General features: G+C 38.7%; 1 protein-coding gene across 4 annotated transcripts in view; it reads right to left on the bottom strand.

Annotated features, from left to right (window-relative positions):
* The window catches only part of tapt1a (transmembrane anterior posterior transformation 1a), a 30550-nt gene that overhangs the window by 5604 nt on the left and 8788 nt on the right, over nucleotides 1-16158 (bottom strand). For all 4 annotated transcript variants that reach the window (XR_004658375.1, XM_034884481.1, XM_034884482.1 and 1 more), the window contains 9 exons: nucleotides 15688-15823; nucleotides 14629-14726; nucleotides 14262-14331; nucleotides 13175-13255; nucleotides 11301-11410; nucleotides 11113-11172; nucleotides 10936-11004; nucleotides 10661-10737; nucleotides 7269-7438 (listed from right to left, as the gene is read on the bottom strand). Coding sequence is in view for 3 of the 4 variants with exons in the window: in XM_034884481.1 (XP_034740372.1) it covers nucleotides 7269-7438; nucleotides 10661-10737; nucleotides 10936-11004; nucleotides 11113-11172; nucleotides 11301-11410; nucleotides 13175-13255; nucleotides 14262-14331; nucleotides 14629-14726; nucleotides 15688-15823 (871 nt within the window). In the remaining variant the exon portion in view is untranslated. The remainder of the gene's footprint in view (nucleotides 1-7268; nucleotides 7439-10660; nucleotides 10738-10935; nucleotides 11005-11112; nucleotides 11173-11300; nucleotides 11411-13174; nucleotides 13256-14261; nucleotides 14332-14628; nucleotides 14727-15687; nucleotides 15824-16158) is intronic.

Raw genomic sequence — 16158 nt, 5'->3', positions numbered from 1 at the left:
TATTTTTGTGAGTATTTTCCACATACTATATTATTACTTATTTGTAACTTTTTTCAAAATACTATGATCGTTGGCAACGTTTTTGACATACGAAACTATCATTTTTTTTGTGAATTATATTATAAGATGACTTTTTTGTGACTTTTTTGACATACTATACTATGACTTTTCTGTGAGTATTTTCCACATACTATTACTCATTTGTAACTTTTTTCAACATACTATACTATGATCGTTGGTAACTTTTTTTGACAACATGCTATGACTTATTTCATTTAAAAAAATATTTATTATACAGTGACTTTTTTCTACATACTATACTACTTTTTGTGACTTTCACAACATACTATACGATTAATTCTGCTGTGACTTTTTACAACATAATATAAGATTACTTTTTTGACATACTGTACTATGACTTATTAAAAAATACTATGATTTTTTTTTCTTCCCTTTTCTGACATACTATGTGACTTTTTGGACATACTAAACTATGACTTTTGAAAGCCATTCTATACTATCATTTTTTGGACATACTATACCATGATTCTTTTGGACATACTATACCATTACTTATTTGTGATTTCTTTCGACATAGTATACCATTAATTTTTTGTGACTTTTTACGACATACTAAACTATGACAAAGAGAAGTACGCCCCCCCACCCATCTCCATCAATGGGACTATGGTGGAAAGAATCAGTAGTTTACGGGTCCTTGGTGTTCATATCAGCAAGGACCTGACCTGGACTCATCTTCCTCCGCAGGCTGAGGACGTTCAACATGGACTCTTTCTTACATCTACAAGTGCATTATTGAGAGTATTCTAACCGGTTGCTTCACCATTTACAGAGGGTTGTAAAAACTCCTCAGCATATCATCAGCAGGGAGCTGCCATCCATGGAAGAACCAGCGGTGTAGGCAGAAGGCCAACAGATTTATTAAGGACCCCGGTATAACAGCATCCAGTCCTACACCATCAGGCCCTTAAGGGACAGCTTCATACTGCTGGCCATAAGACTTTGGGAGACTCCTGAGCTCATCACTTTAACATTGTCAATCTACCTTTATATGATGGACCCCTCTCACCACTTTCACAGGCTGTTAAAATTAAAATTTCCTGTTTTGTCTTGCATGACTTTCTTGTTTATTGTATATGACAATAAAGAACTTAAAACTTTCAACAGTCCTAGAGACTACCAAGAGCCTGGGTCTGACCGAGGTTTCTGCCTAAAAGGAAGTTTTTCCTCGCCACTGTCGCACTGTTGCTTGCTCTGGAGGAGACTACTAGAACTGTTGGGTCCTTGTAAATTCTGGAGTGTGGTCTATCTGTATAGTGTCTTGAGATAACTCTTGTTATGAATTGATACTATAAATAAAATTGAATTGAATTGAATTAAAACTTTGTGTTTTCATTTCCTTGTTTTGCATTACAGTAGTGATGTCTTTTTCAATTGTACCTGAATATTGTAGCTGTTGTATTTAGTCATATATAATCCTACTATGTCATAAAAGCATTTATAAAAATAGTATGCTTGGCTATAAAAATGTCATATAAAGTCATATTATGTATGAGTTATAAATATGACTTCATATGAGACATTGACATACTACAGTATGCCATAAAACATCATAAAAAAGTAGTTGTATAGTGTGTCAGTAAAAAGTGATTGTGTAGTATGTCATGAAAAGTCATAGTATTGTAGGTCATAAAAAGTAATAAGTCATGGTATGGTATGTCAAAAAATTTCACAAAAAGTCATAGTATAGCATATCAAAAAAGTAATTGTATACTAAATCAAAAAAGTCAAAGTATGGTTGTCAAAAACAATCAGTATATGTCATAGCAAGTAAGGATTGTAATATAAAGCAACAAAAAGTCATACTACAATATGTCAAAAAAATAATAGTATATTATGTCATAAAAATGTTATTGTTTGACATAATAAGTCGGTATTGTATGTCATAAAGAGTCATAGTATAATGTCTTAAAAAGTCGGTATCCTAAAGTGTGTCATAAAAAAATACTACTACTGTATGTCATAAAAAGTTACAGTATAGTTTGCCACAAGAAGTCATAGTATAGTATGTCATAAAAATGTTATAGTACAGTATGTTATTAAAAACGTCACAAAAGTCTTAGTATGTCATAAAAGTGTCATGAAAAAGTTACAGTATATCCTAAAAAGTCATAGTATAGTATGTTGTAAAAACATACTATACTATGACTTGCCAGAGTAGTAGGCCAAAAAAAGTCATAGAATAGTACGTCATAGAAATTTTACAAAAAGTCGTAGTGCTAGGTCATAAAAAAGTAGTTAAAAGATTCAAATAAAGTATGTTGTGAAAATGTCACAAAAAAGTTATAGTAAGTTTAAAAAAAAAGTCATATTAAGTCAAAAAATGTGTCACAAAAAATCATAGTATGTTATTACAATGTGTAACAAAATCATAATATGCCATAAAAAGTTATAGTATTGTATGTCATAAAAAGTTAAGTATACTTCCATCCATCCATCTTCATCCGCTTATCCGGTATCGGGTCCCGGGGGCAGCGGCTCCAGCAGGGGACCCCAAACTTCCCTTTCCCGAGCCACATCAACCAGCTCCGACTGGGGGATCCCGAGGCGTTCCCAGGCCAGGTTGGAGATATAATCTCTCCACCTAGTCCTGGTTCTTCCCCGGGGGCCTCCTCCTAGCTGGACGTGCCTGGAACACCTCCCTAAGGAGGCGCCCAAGAGGCATCCTTACCAGATGTCTGAACCACCTCACCTGGATCCTTTCAACGCAAAGGAGCAGCGGCTCTACTCCGAGCATACAAACGGTTTTCCAGAAGCGCCTTGGTGCCCACCAAAAGTCCTTCTCCATGTCTCCTCCAAACTTCTCCCACACCCGCTACTTTGCCTCTGTCACGGCAGAGGCTGCAGCCCTTCGGGCCTGTCGGTGCCTTGCAACTGCCTCCGGAGTCCTCCGGGATAACATATCCCGGAAAAACTCCTTCAGTTGGACGGCTTCCCTGACCACCGGTGTCCACCAGGGTGTTCGTGGGTTACCGCCCCTTGAGGCACCTAAGACCCTAAGACCACAGCTCCCCGCCGCAGCTCCAGCAATGGAAACGTTGAACATTGCCCACTCAGGTTCAATGCTCCCAGCCTCCACAGGGATGCACGAAAAGCTCCGCCGGAGGTGTGAGTGTAAAGTCTGTCGGACAGGGGCCTCCTCCAGACATTCCTAATGTACCCGCACTACCCATTTGGGCTTACCAGGTCTGTCCAGAGTCCTCCCCCATCCCCAACACCCAACTTGGGGACTCACCCAACTCACCACCAGATGGTGATGAGTTGACAGCTCCGTCCCTTTCTTCACCCGAGTATCCAAAACATACGGCCTCAGATCAGATGAAACAATTATAAAATCCATCATTGACCTTTGGCATATATTCGAACATGGTGTTTGTTATGGACAATCCATGACTAGCACAGAAGTTCAACAACGAACAACCACTCTGGTTTAGATCAGGGAGGCGGTTCCTCCCAATCACGTCTCTCCAAGTATCACCATCATCAACCACCTGTGCGTTGAAGTCCCCCAGCAGAACTATGGAGTCACCTACTGGAGCCCCATACAGGACTCCATTCAATATCTCCAAGAAGGCCAAATACTCCAAACTCTTTTTTGGTGCATATGCACAAACAGTCTGAGTTTTCCCCCCATCACTAGCAGGCGTAGGGACCCTCTCGTCCACCGGGGTAAACTCCAACGCTGCGGCGCTCTGCCGGGGGCTTGTGAAAATCCCTACACCCGCACGGCGCCTCACACCCTGGGCAACTCCGGAGTAGGACAGAGTCCAACCCCTATTCAGGAGTATGGTTCCAGAACCGAGACTGTGCGTAGAGGTGCGCCCCACCAGATCTAACTGGTAGCGTTCCACCTAGGTAGCGAACTCTTCCTCGTTTTATCATAGGATTTTTTAACGTTTACTTTATTATGTAATAAAAAGTAATAGTATTGTATGCCCAAAAAAGTCATAGTATTGTATGTCATAAAAAGTCACGTATACTTTTTGATGTTGAAAAAAGTAATAGTATTCTATGTTATAAAAAAGTTATAGTATAGTATGCCATTAGAATAGTCACAAAAGTCATAGTACGTCATAAAGTTTCACGAAAAAGTATAGTATGTCATTGAAAGTTGTAAAAGGTCAGTGTAGTAAGCCAGAAATATTTCAAAAACTTCATAGTATGTCAGAAATTTCACAAAAAATCATAGTACTATGTCGTAAAAAAGTAGTTAAGAGATTCATATATAGTATGTCATAAAATTGTTACAAAAACGTTATAGTATGTCGTAAAGAATTCACAAAAAGTCATAGTATAGTATTTTGTAAAAAATTTAAAAAGTCTGGTATAGTATAGTCGTAAAAAGTTGCACAAAATTGTCTAGTATGTAAAAAAAGTAATAGTATTGTTTGTTGTCACACAAAAAGGTTATAGTTTATGTATTAAAAAAGTCATGGTATGTCAAAGAAATGTCACAAAAATCTGTGTCATTAAAAAGGGGTCCCAAAAAAGTCATAGTATAGGACTGTATGCTGAAAAAAAGTCATTAAAATAGTCTTAGTATAGTCTGTCAAAAGGTTTTTATAAAAACAATAGTACGTCGTAAAAAAGTCATATTATATGACTTATAATATACTATGTGACATATTATGTGTCATAAAAACGTCTGTGAGCTACATTGATGCACGAACTATAAGCTTTAGGAAAACAAAGGTAAATCATTTAAGAAGTTACAGTATGGGAGAGGGTAATAAGCTGTCTACAAGCAGCAATCCTCAGCCTGTAACAGAAGAAGTGAAGGTGTTCTGGCTCGAATGCCCACCTGGCTGCTTAGTTTCAAAGTAGCACAGAGCAAGAATATTGAAATGCAACCAGGAAAGAAAGCAAACAGCACATTTGGTTCTTATTACAACTCCACTACATTATGTCGAGAGAAAACTGCAAATACTTTTTAATTTTGAGCACACTGAATGAACTACATTAGAAAAATCAACCAAACAGAATAATTCATTATATTAGAGAGAAATGAGCAAAGAAGCATTGGATATTAACAAGGCCATCCACAGAGAAAACCAGCTTAGCCATAGGCTATCTGGTTACAACAAACTTCCAGTTCTTACTGTAGACAGAATTGAACACTTTGCACTACAGAAATACTGCGGCCTACTGACCATATAGAGTGTTTGAGTAAGGCATTAAAAAAATTCTAATATGATTGAGGCCATGAACACAGAGATTGTAGGCCAACTGAATATTAGAAAACGTCTGGTCTTTGGTATTATATTAGTAAGAAACAACTCAATTTATTTATAGTGTCAAGTCATAACAAGAGTTATCTTGAGACACTTTACAGAAAGAGTAGGTCTAGACCACACTCCAGAATTCACAAGGAACCCAACAGTTCTAGTAGTTTCCTCCAGAGCAAGCAACAGTGCGACAGTGGCACTGTTCCATGTGACAACATTATTTGTCTTTTGCTTCATCATGCTAACAACATCACAAAACAGGCCGAATTAGCTGAAACCAAAAGAAAGCAAAAGAAACTGGAAGGCAAGATTTCTATTGGGATGCCATGAAGCGTCTGAGCCTGCATCATGTGTCTTCAGCTAATTCACTCTGTAGAGTGTGGCGGCTGAGTCATTGGCACTGGCCCACTATCTAATAAAAAAGCCTAAAAAAAAAATCTTTAAAATCAGCAACTGTCAGTTTTGTAGAGTAGGGCCATACTTTTGGAACTGTTTTTGTTCAGTCGCCCCTCAGAGCTCTGATAAACTCACTGTACACTACCTGTCAAGCATCAAACAAGGATGTAAATCACTAAAAATATGGTGCCAAATATAGGCTAATATATATTGCTGTAAGTATGAATAGGCAATTGTTCACCATATGATGTGATGAAATTCATTAATGTAGGTTTGTGAGTATTGAATTTCGTTTGTCATTTAGTTAGTTATTTTTCTTTTAATTACACCCCTTTCTGACTGGGTTTGATTATTAACATGTGTATGAAGTGCATAAGGGTGCAAATTACAAAAGGTTTGAAAGAAATGTTATGTTTGAGTCACATGCTGCAGAAATTTCAGAGTTCTCAACTTATAAGATATTTAAGCTTTAAAACTGTGGCCTGGTGTGTAGTTTCTGTCGCCCCCCATGAGGAATTCTAAGTAATGACAACAAAACTGTTGGCGTGTTCACACAATCCTTCCACGACCGCTTATGTATCTCTTTCTCTGAAATGTATTTTGAACATGTAAAAGAAAAATAGATATGACATCAAAATCTTCTGAGAGAAAGTTGTGTGGAACTGATAGTCTTTGTAGCAATGGCTTCAATGTAATGGACGTTCATTAATCTCAAAAAGTTACGCACTAAAGCTTTAGTAAAAATCAACTACTATCTGGGGCTTGAAACGGCTTATGTGAAACCGCTCATTACCCATTTCTGCCCTCTGGACAAAAGCATGCAGTATAGACAGATGGCATATCTAATGTAATGTGAATACAGATCATTGTAAAGACAAAGACATGCAGATGATAAATGTGCAGTGAATCTACTGGAGCAGCAGGTAAAGCTGGAGGCACAGACCAACAGAAGTAGATTAATGTTAAAAAAATGAGTCTGTGCTGTAAGGAAGTTGGTTCACATCCCAGCAGCGGGAAGCAGAAAGAGCCTTGGATTAATTTCCCACAACCTCAAAGTAGTTATTATTATTCTCTATATGTTGGAGCATGCTGCCTTAAGCCTTGTAGAAGCTGCTTTCTGAAAAAACAGATTCACTTGAAACACAAGCGCTGGTAAGAGCTTTGATGTTTGATATAACATGATGCACCATCAGGATCTTTTTTATTTTAAAGCTCCTGGCTCAGAGCAGCAGGCAGGTCTGTGGCATAAATATCTGGAGGGATTTGGCTGTGAATGTCAGGGAGATACTGCCACCTCCAAATCTGTTTTTTCTGATCGTGTGTGTGTGTGTGTGTGTGTGTGTGTGTGTGTGTGTGTGTGTGTGTGTGTGTGTGTCTGTCTGTCTGTCTGTCTGTGGTACTGGGCCCGTTTAACTGTTTGTCAAGATATTGACATGAATGTTAATGAGAACATTCTCAGAATGAAGGTTTGTTAAGTTGTCTACAATTGCTTTAATTATTGATGAAAATGTGCATAACTTTCTTGATAAATCTTATCAGAAAACTTAGAAGATGTTTGTAGTTTACCTGAAGGTGTGGTACAACTGGCCTGGTCAGCTTTGTTGGGGGTTTTCCCAGAGGAGGATGGAGCGGTGGATGGCCTCTCAAAAAGTTTGTCCTCCATGTTGGCCCTTTTGACGTAAACACACGACTTCCCCAGCAGCACAATACTGTTTAACACTTTAAGTGTAACCAGCCTAAACATGAAGAAGACTAGTGATTAAAGAGATGCATTTCTTACTGCACAAAGCATTTGGCAGATCCAGCAAACACAGTGAATTAAAAACTCTTTGCAATACTTTTAACAGTCTTCTATAGTTAAAAATAACGTTGGATGATGTCCAATACAGCTTTATTTGTGAAATAAAATAGTCACAGAATAGTGTGATGTTGTCTTCTGTTTCTTATATTAAACTGTCTGTTAATTTTGTGTGAAGCACTTTGGGCTGCATGCTTGCATTTAAAAGTGCCAAATAAATAAACTTAAGTTTACTAAATTAAAGACTCTTTTAGAAAGTGGAGTTTTTTTGCCAGATTTTGATGGATTCAACACGAAGATTAAATGCTTATTTGATTAAAGAATATACCAAAATAATGAGGAATGTGATTGAACTGCGTATTCCATATTTTTTTATTTTATTCAGTGCTGGGATGTAGCTGAGTTATCACAGTGTGGTCTTGAGCTTCATCTATAATGAATCTCTTCAACCATCTGGTTTTGCTCGCTACTGTTCACATTGAACCACTGACTACAGCATGTTGATGTGTACCATCCTTCTGTGTTTCTGGGCTTTGCTTCCATGCCCAACATCTGACACTGTGATATGAGAAAGACAGACATATTTGGGTCTGTGGACCACTGCTCGCTGTGACAGGGTGTTTTGGACTGAGAGCGTGTCAGCATGGCTGAGTCTTTGCCAAAGCACAACGGTCTGTGAGAGCTAGAGTTATTTTTAAATCAGGGGGTTGGGAAGGCCAGAGATGGCACTAGAGATGACAACATTGTATTCTTCACCCTGAGGGAAACTCTCCAATGGTACGAGCCCAATGGGATCCGGCAAATGATAGTGAGCGAGGCAATCAGCTCAGCACAGAGAGAATGTGAGGGCACAGTGTAAAGACTTATGTAACTGTATGTGTCTCTGAATCTCAGTGTGTGTTTAGGACAGTGCCTGCATGTGTTAGTTTGACGTTGCAAGCATGTCTGTATACAACACATGAAAGTCTGTGCATATTAAACACACAATAGTGAACATTTACATATCCACTGATAGATGACTAAATGTTTCCACTGTTGAGTTAAAAAAGAAAATAAAGATGCTGACTTCAATTACAAGGGTACTTCAATAAGAAGAAAGGGAATGACAACATATGTGCATTAAAGGTGCTCTAAACCAGTGATTCCCAACGTGGGGGTCGGGACCCACAGGAGGGGTTGCCAGAGAGGGGGGGGTCGCAAGTTGATTTCCAGAAATAAAATAAAAATTTAAAAACGATCAGAAATAGCATATGTTAGCCATGATTTTAACACAAGATAAAACTAGTGGCTAAATTTAAAATAAAACCAAATAAACAAATAAAAAGGGAACAGCTCTTTTGATTTGAAACGAGGGCAAATCATCTGACATCCGAGCTGGAGGACGCATTGGTTGAACTGTCGAGCGACCGAACCTTGAAGACAGCGTTTAATACTGAGACGCTGGCTGAGTTTTGGATTTCGGTTGAGAGGGAATACCCACAGCTATCCACGGCGGCTTTGGATGTGCTGATGCCGTTTGGCACTACCTACTAAGCAAAAAGACTTTCTCGGCACTGATGTACCTTAAAAATAAATGCAGATCAATTGAATGTGGAGGATGATCTCCGAGTAGCGGTCTCCAACATTAAACCAAGATTGGACTTGCTGTGCTCTAAACATATTGCAACCATCTCATTAGGTGAGGTTAAGTTCAAATTTAAGTAATGAGTAAATTACTGTAGAGTAATGTTATGGCTGCTGTGTTATTGAGTGTTGTAATTATGCTCGTGTTGGATACGCCTATAGTGCGTGCTCGGTTGCGCGCAATGTTTATATGCGTTTATAGTGGGGAGGGGGTCGCAAGTCACTTGCACCATTACTTTGGGGGTCGTGGGCTGAAAGTTTTGGGAACCCCTGCTCTAAGCAATGTCACCCGTGTTTTAGGCTAGAACGTTTGTTGTCACATGCATCAAACATCTACTATTGGCGAACTGCCTGTCTCCAGAACACACTGTAAAAAAACGCAGTCTCTGTAGACAGCCCGGGGTCTAATAACACCAACAAAAACAAACTGTGCCCACCTGCACCACGAAGCATACACAAACCATAGATATTTAAAGAAATGGACCAACAGAGCCCTTTGTTCTGGACGGAGACCACTGAAGAAAAATAGAAGCACTTTTCCGGTGATGGCTAGGCATTACTGCGCAGCTTCCAACTGAGCTTGATGACGTAGTTGTGACGTAGACAACGTGTCTGAAAGTTGTAAGTCTTCTGGTTGCTGTGCCAAGAGAAATCTCAATAATTCCCAATCAACAGAGACGAAGAGCGTAGGTTAGGAGATAACATAGACACAGGCTAAATACTGCTAACTAACATGCTAGTATTTAAACCTAAACAGCTGATGTAAGTTGAAACTGTCTGCAAGCTTCTCTGGGAATACGGTGATTTGTTGACTATGCAACAGCAAGTCCCGTGGTTATGACACAATTGTGAGCCTATTTTTACAAACACGTCTGCTACGGAACCATAACGTGAGCTACAAGGTAATGGAGCCTTTTATACATTGTTGTGTTTCTTTAGAAATAAACAATGGACAAATATAGTCTTGAAACGCTTGAGTTTTTTGCTGTCAAAATAAATGGCAGTCAATGGGATGGTAACTGCAGGGGATGGCTTCATAGCATTTGATAGCGCCATGGGAGCTACACTTAGAGAGGAGAGAGGCTTACTCTCGTGACACAACAAGTGTTCCAGCTTTCCAACCAACAAAAATATAAGAAGGATTTGGGGGTGGGGGTTGGGGGGGTTAGAACGTGTAAGCACAGAAGGGAGGGAGGGACGGGATGAGGAGGAGGGAGGGGCAACCCAGTCTCATTTTGTTGGAAAATACTTCAAATGTCAACAAGAAGTAACGTCATCCAACATTGCTTAGAGCACCTGTAATTGAAACAATCAGTTTAAGCCTTTACATCTCCTCTTAAGCTACAATTTTCTTCTTTCAGATTAAAATGCAGCAAAAGAAAAATTGAAGTGGCAAGTTACAGATAGCAGTGTTCCAAATACATCAATATAAGGCTAAAAGGCTCACTGAATTGTGGATGCTGAGCAGTTCAAACCACAATAAAACCATGTGATAACAGTGATATTTAATTCAACAGTATAACTTTAATAAACTTACCCAAGATAAAAGAGGAACACACACGTGTATGAAAGAGCTCCCTGCACCTTAATCGAACTCATTACCACTCGGATGAGCTGTTAAAAGATTAAAAAGCTGAATAAATGTACAATCTGACTTGGGAAATAAAAAAAATGCTGAGAACCATCAAGCAGCTATTCTCAGCTTGTGGCAATAAGTACAAGTTTAAGGAACGTCTTCATTTTTATGTGCCAATGACTAACTCTCTTCTGATGTCAGGTGTCTGAATAGCACCATAGTGCAGCCTTTCTTACCAGAACAGCCAAAGGCAGAGGGATGAAGCCCATCCTCCGGGCCACTGAGTCACTGTAGTCTGTACAAGCCTACACAGTGACAGACAAGCACACATTACAGCACTCGACTATACTGCATTGATAAGGTGCGAAGGCTCAATGCTGTTTACGTAAGTAAGTGATGAGGCAGGTGCTTACATTTTTCTGTCGACTACTAAGAAGATCAAAAGCCAAACTGGCCCTGTATTCACTGTACACCTGGAAAAGAGGGGGAAAAAGTATGGGAGAAAACATGACTTCATTAGGAAATGGACCAGTATATGACAAGTCGTTGAGTTGGTGAGTGAGATTATTTTGAAATAATGAATATAAGGTTTGATCCTTACATCTGCAGTGATGTCATTAAATTTGGTGATGAAAGCATGTTTAATGAAGTCAACAGCAACTTCCGAGGTGACAACCATGAAGACATCAGGGATCAACACCCACAGGTGGTCTGTGGGAAAAAGAAATTGCACAAACCTTTCAATTTTTTCAATATCTATGAGAGAGTGCATATGCTCAGGAATCCTTCCCTGCATGGTGTCTACATTCTGCCTACAACAAACCAGGAAGTATAACCAGTTTACTTGTAGGCTACTACTGTAAAACAGCTGGAGTTAAAATATCGATGAATCTCAGTTGAAATCGTAGAGGTACATTTCTGGTAAATTAGGTTGTTGATGTTGTGTACACTGTGTACTGCTTGAGATTTTCTGATCCAGGATTCAATCTGGTGACACTTAGGTTACAATATTCAAGTTTTGCTAATAAAAAAAAAAGGCCCGCCTTGATTATCCTGCATGAAGGCATAATTTCCTATCCTGGGCTGGGACACACATTAATTCATACAGTTTGATAAAGTACTTATTGAACTTTAACTTATCATTGCACCTCCAATTATGTAGCTGTCCTCAATTTAGGTCATCCTGTACATCTCATCTGCAGTTTTTCCTGCATCAACCGTGTGTGATTGTGTGTGCGTGTGTGAGTTGCGGGGGGAACGGAGCAGCAGCCCCACCCGCAGTGAGCAGACAGGATTACAAGCAGCAACTTTTGGCGATTTTTTTTGTGAAAAATCGTTACAGAGTACATTAATGTAGAAACGTTTACATGTTGGTAGGACGGTGTGACATGTTTCGCGTGGTCTTTCGCTGTACGTTTTGTTGGTAAATGTGAGATGTTTGAGACAATCATATTTCTTCTTCATACCAGAAATAAGGAAATGAATTTGACCCGTTTTCACTCCCACTTGGTCAGTGTCTCTCAGGGTGCACGTGGGACTACTGGGATTGTTGCAAGTTATGAAAATGCATCAGGGGGCTCCGGCTGTCACTCAGTGTCTTCCAGTGATGCGAGCCCCTGATTGGTCTGGGCCCATAAGCAACGGCGTACCCTACTTACTGATAGTCTGAACTACTCAATTCTCTTTGGCTTCCTGCCAATGTGGCAGGGAGATTTACAGTGTTACCCGCCAATTGCAAAATTCACCCGCATTTGGCAGGTGGTCGGTTGTTAATTTCAGGCCCTGCATACAGCATTTAAAGCTGTATTGTTATGACGCTGGGACGTAAAAGTATTAAAAGACTTTTTTCTTCTTTTTTATTTCAATGTGCTAGTTTTCAATCGCTATTACTTTCTTCTTTTATCCCCAATATATAACCCTGTGACTTATGGCTGCAAAAAAAGAAAAACTGATTATAACTAATATTTCACTACAGGTTACCATACTTTTATAGGTTTTTTAAAATACTTAATGAGCAAAACAGCTTTGGCTCTATGAAGAAGTGTTTAGCAGGTAATTAGTTGAGAGCAGGTACTTTTATTCTGTATAATGTCAGAAGTGTGGGGACTGCTAATGCGCCATGGAAGATAAGTAAATTAATGAGGAATTGTGATTTGAAGCTCTGCTAGTATTAGCACATCAGTGTTATGATTTCAGCTGACAGGCCACGTCTGTCATCCTCTGCGTGTCTGGCTTTGAGACTGACAGGAGGAGTTGAGTGTTTTCAGAGGGCTATTCTGCAGAAACACCCAGCTCTCATCCTTCATTCTGATTTGTCTCATTTACTTTTGGTTGGGAGAGAAAAAGATTCCCTAAGGTGTTGCAGTGGGACAAACAAAACCAAAACAGCAGGAGAAAAGCTGCTCGGCATATTTTTTCTGAATTTTTGCCATGACAAGTGACGACACTGCAGCTTTTGGAAGAACAGATAATTACCCGGGTTCCATGCAAACTGCTCCATGTTCCTTAGACAAACGATGAGCATGAGAACGTAGCTTGTGAACCGTTCCTTGATATCTGCAGGATAAAATAAACACATTTGTGATTACAAGTTCTCTGGAACAAGTTGGTTGAAGAAGCATTAACATTTTAGACACCGGCAGTAACGTTGCGTTCACCGACATTTGGTATCCTCGTTCTATAGTTGTGTTTCAGCAATTAGTGTTAAAGAAGGTGTGAGAGAATTTTTTTAATGAGATCTGTCAGTTTTACAGTGCTGCACTTTGCTGAAAATAAGGTGCTATGAAAAATGCCTGAAATAAGTCACTGTTCATACATTACAGCAGCATATCACACTCACAAGGCTTGTAGTCTGATCACGGTATTGCATGCTATAAACATCTATCTAAAGTAATTTTAAGACACAGATGTTTATGTTTAGCATGCCATCATCTGTGCTAGTTAAGACCGTGCACAGCTCTATCAACAGAAAATCTTCCATGACGTGAGTGAACAGCGAGAGGAAAATGGCAGCTCATTAAGGCTTCTTGTCTTCTGCTATCATGAGAATACAATAAGACAGAGATAATAAAAAAACAAAAAAACCATGCTGCCTCCGGGAATCCAAAGGGAAATGCATGATACACTTGATATGTCTGTGTTGTATGACTATCAAAGTCAGACTAAAACACTTGTATTAAATAAGATAAATTGTTCATTGTTTGTTCATGTTTTAAATGTTTTCCAATACAGTTTGATACTTAACATTTTATGAAAATCAATTAGTTATGTTGAATATGTGTCAGTCATACATACATACACTTTTTTGAAAAGATAAAGTGTTACTTTCTAACACTGAATGATGTCATTAAAATGCTTGTTTTGTCCAAACAGTAAAAAAATATATTCAATTTATGATGGCATACAACAGGGATGGTATACAACCGAGAGATTTGATTTGAAAAGACACCAGAAACATGACGCTTTTCATTATTTATCCAGTAGGTTTTGTTTCTCTAACTCTTTTCAATACTTCAATTATGTATTAAATGTGTGCTCTCTGACAGGACATTTAATAACTTACCACTGTTTGACATTTGGAATAAGTTGTTCTTCTCAAATTTCTTGAACACACTACCTTTGATCTCCACAAACTGTGATTCAGACAACAGAAGAACAAAGAAATAAATTCAGTTAGCAGCATTTATGAACCAGAAAATACCAAACAGCTGTTTGGAGCTGCACCATTGACCTTTTATCACCAACATGCCAAGTTTAATTTTTCTGGAATACATCTGCATACAAATCATTTAAGTTAAATAGCATGTGTGAATATATATTTTTTTTTGCTAGAGTGTAGCTGCTAAAACAAATCGCATAAGGCAGATTATTGTGTACAACAATATCTTGCATACAAATGCTTATCTGCGTGTGTATGTGTGTGCACTGACATTGTTGGACATCATGATGGTGAGCAGGGACTTGTTGTGTGAGTTGAAGGCGACGTTCATTGTGGAAGCTTGGACCATAATGAGGATGGCATGGAGGACTGAAAAACTGCCACTTAGGACAACAACTGATTTAAAAAGGATTTGACCACTGAATAACCAATTCATTAAAACTTAAAAGTATACAATTTAATAGTTGAACAGACAACATTCTAACCACAGTCATAGCTTTCTTTTAAGATACTGTATAATTGAGCAAGAATCTCTGCCCTGCTCATTCCCTGGAGGTCACTCTGTGTCCCACTACCGATTCTGATACCTGAACTTGCGTATTGGCCGATAGCGAGTACTGATCCGATACCAGTGTGTCATATATTTTATTATGTTTTAACAGCTGATATGATTTCTAGCTTTGTATCTATCTTTGTTGTAGGTCTCGCTCAGGTTAAACTCTTTGTGAAACACGAACAAACACAAACAATAAATGCCACAAAACTTTCTTTTTTTATCCAGTTTGGCAGTCAATTATAATAGAAAAAGAACATAAATAAACTACTTTAACGAAGATTTTCTTTAGGGCTTTATTACATGGTATCGGATCGGCGCATTAACTCTAGTACTTACCAATAACGATACCAGCATTTTAGGCAGCATCAGATATTGATATGGTATCGGAACATCTCTAAATGGCAGCAACAGTGTAATGCTCAGAATGTAAAGTCATTTAAATCTAGTAAGATCCATACTGAAAACATTTTATGCAAATATACTATATTGCACTGAACTGAGCCAGCTCAGGCCCCTCGTCTTGCCCAAAGAAAAACATAATTAATTTCAAATCAAACCAAATTTCATTCTGGTGCGTTGGCCAAGTGATCACAAGGCTTCATTTATCTTTTTCAGTGGTTACACACAGCTCACCAATCTCCCAAATGTTGGTTATGGGCATTTCATGATACTGTGGCTGTATGTCATCTGTCAAACATGACACAGGAAATATATAAATCACAGAATTCCAATCGACATCCATATTTCTGCTGTGGATCTGACCAAGAAGGATACAGACGTAAAAGACAGCCATGAAGAAGTGAGGAATGACTCCGATACTGTCTCTTTTCCGTTCTTTGGGTTCTGTGGCTGTCCAGTAGAGAGCGTCCAGGATGTCTTGGCCAAAGGAGGAGAAGAGGCGGTCGGCCACCTTACAAAGAAATGACAGATAAGATCGTAACATAAATTATGGGATGTATTTCCTCTTTTATCTTTTACCTACATGAATGCATCTTGTTCTTATTATTGTTCTTATTTTATTTTAGTTATCTTTTGAGATAAGATCAGCCCCTTTCATTTGCATTATATGCAAACATCTATTGGCTAAATCCTAGCTAAATCACTCTTTATAACAAATATCACATTATATCAAATAAAAGTTGATTCCAACTACACCAAATATGCAGTCTGACATACACTCACCGGCCACTTTATTAGGTACACCTGTCCAACTGCTCGTTAACACTTAATTTCTAAGCAGCCAAT

This window comes from Etheostoma cragini, chromosome 10 (assembly GCF_013103735.1).
Source record: "Etheostoma cragini isolate CJK2018 chromosome 10, CSU_Ecrag_1.0, whole genome shotgun sequence".
Lineage (NCBI taxonomy): Eukaryota > Metazoa > Chordata > Actinopteri > Perciformes > Percidae > Etheostoma > Etheostoma cragini.
Note: the sequence above shows the minus strand (reverse complement) of the source record. Positions and strands in the feature narration are given on the sequence as shown.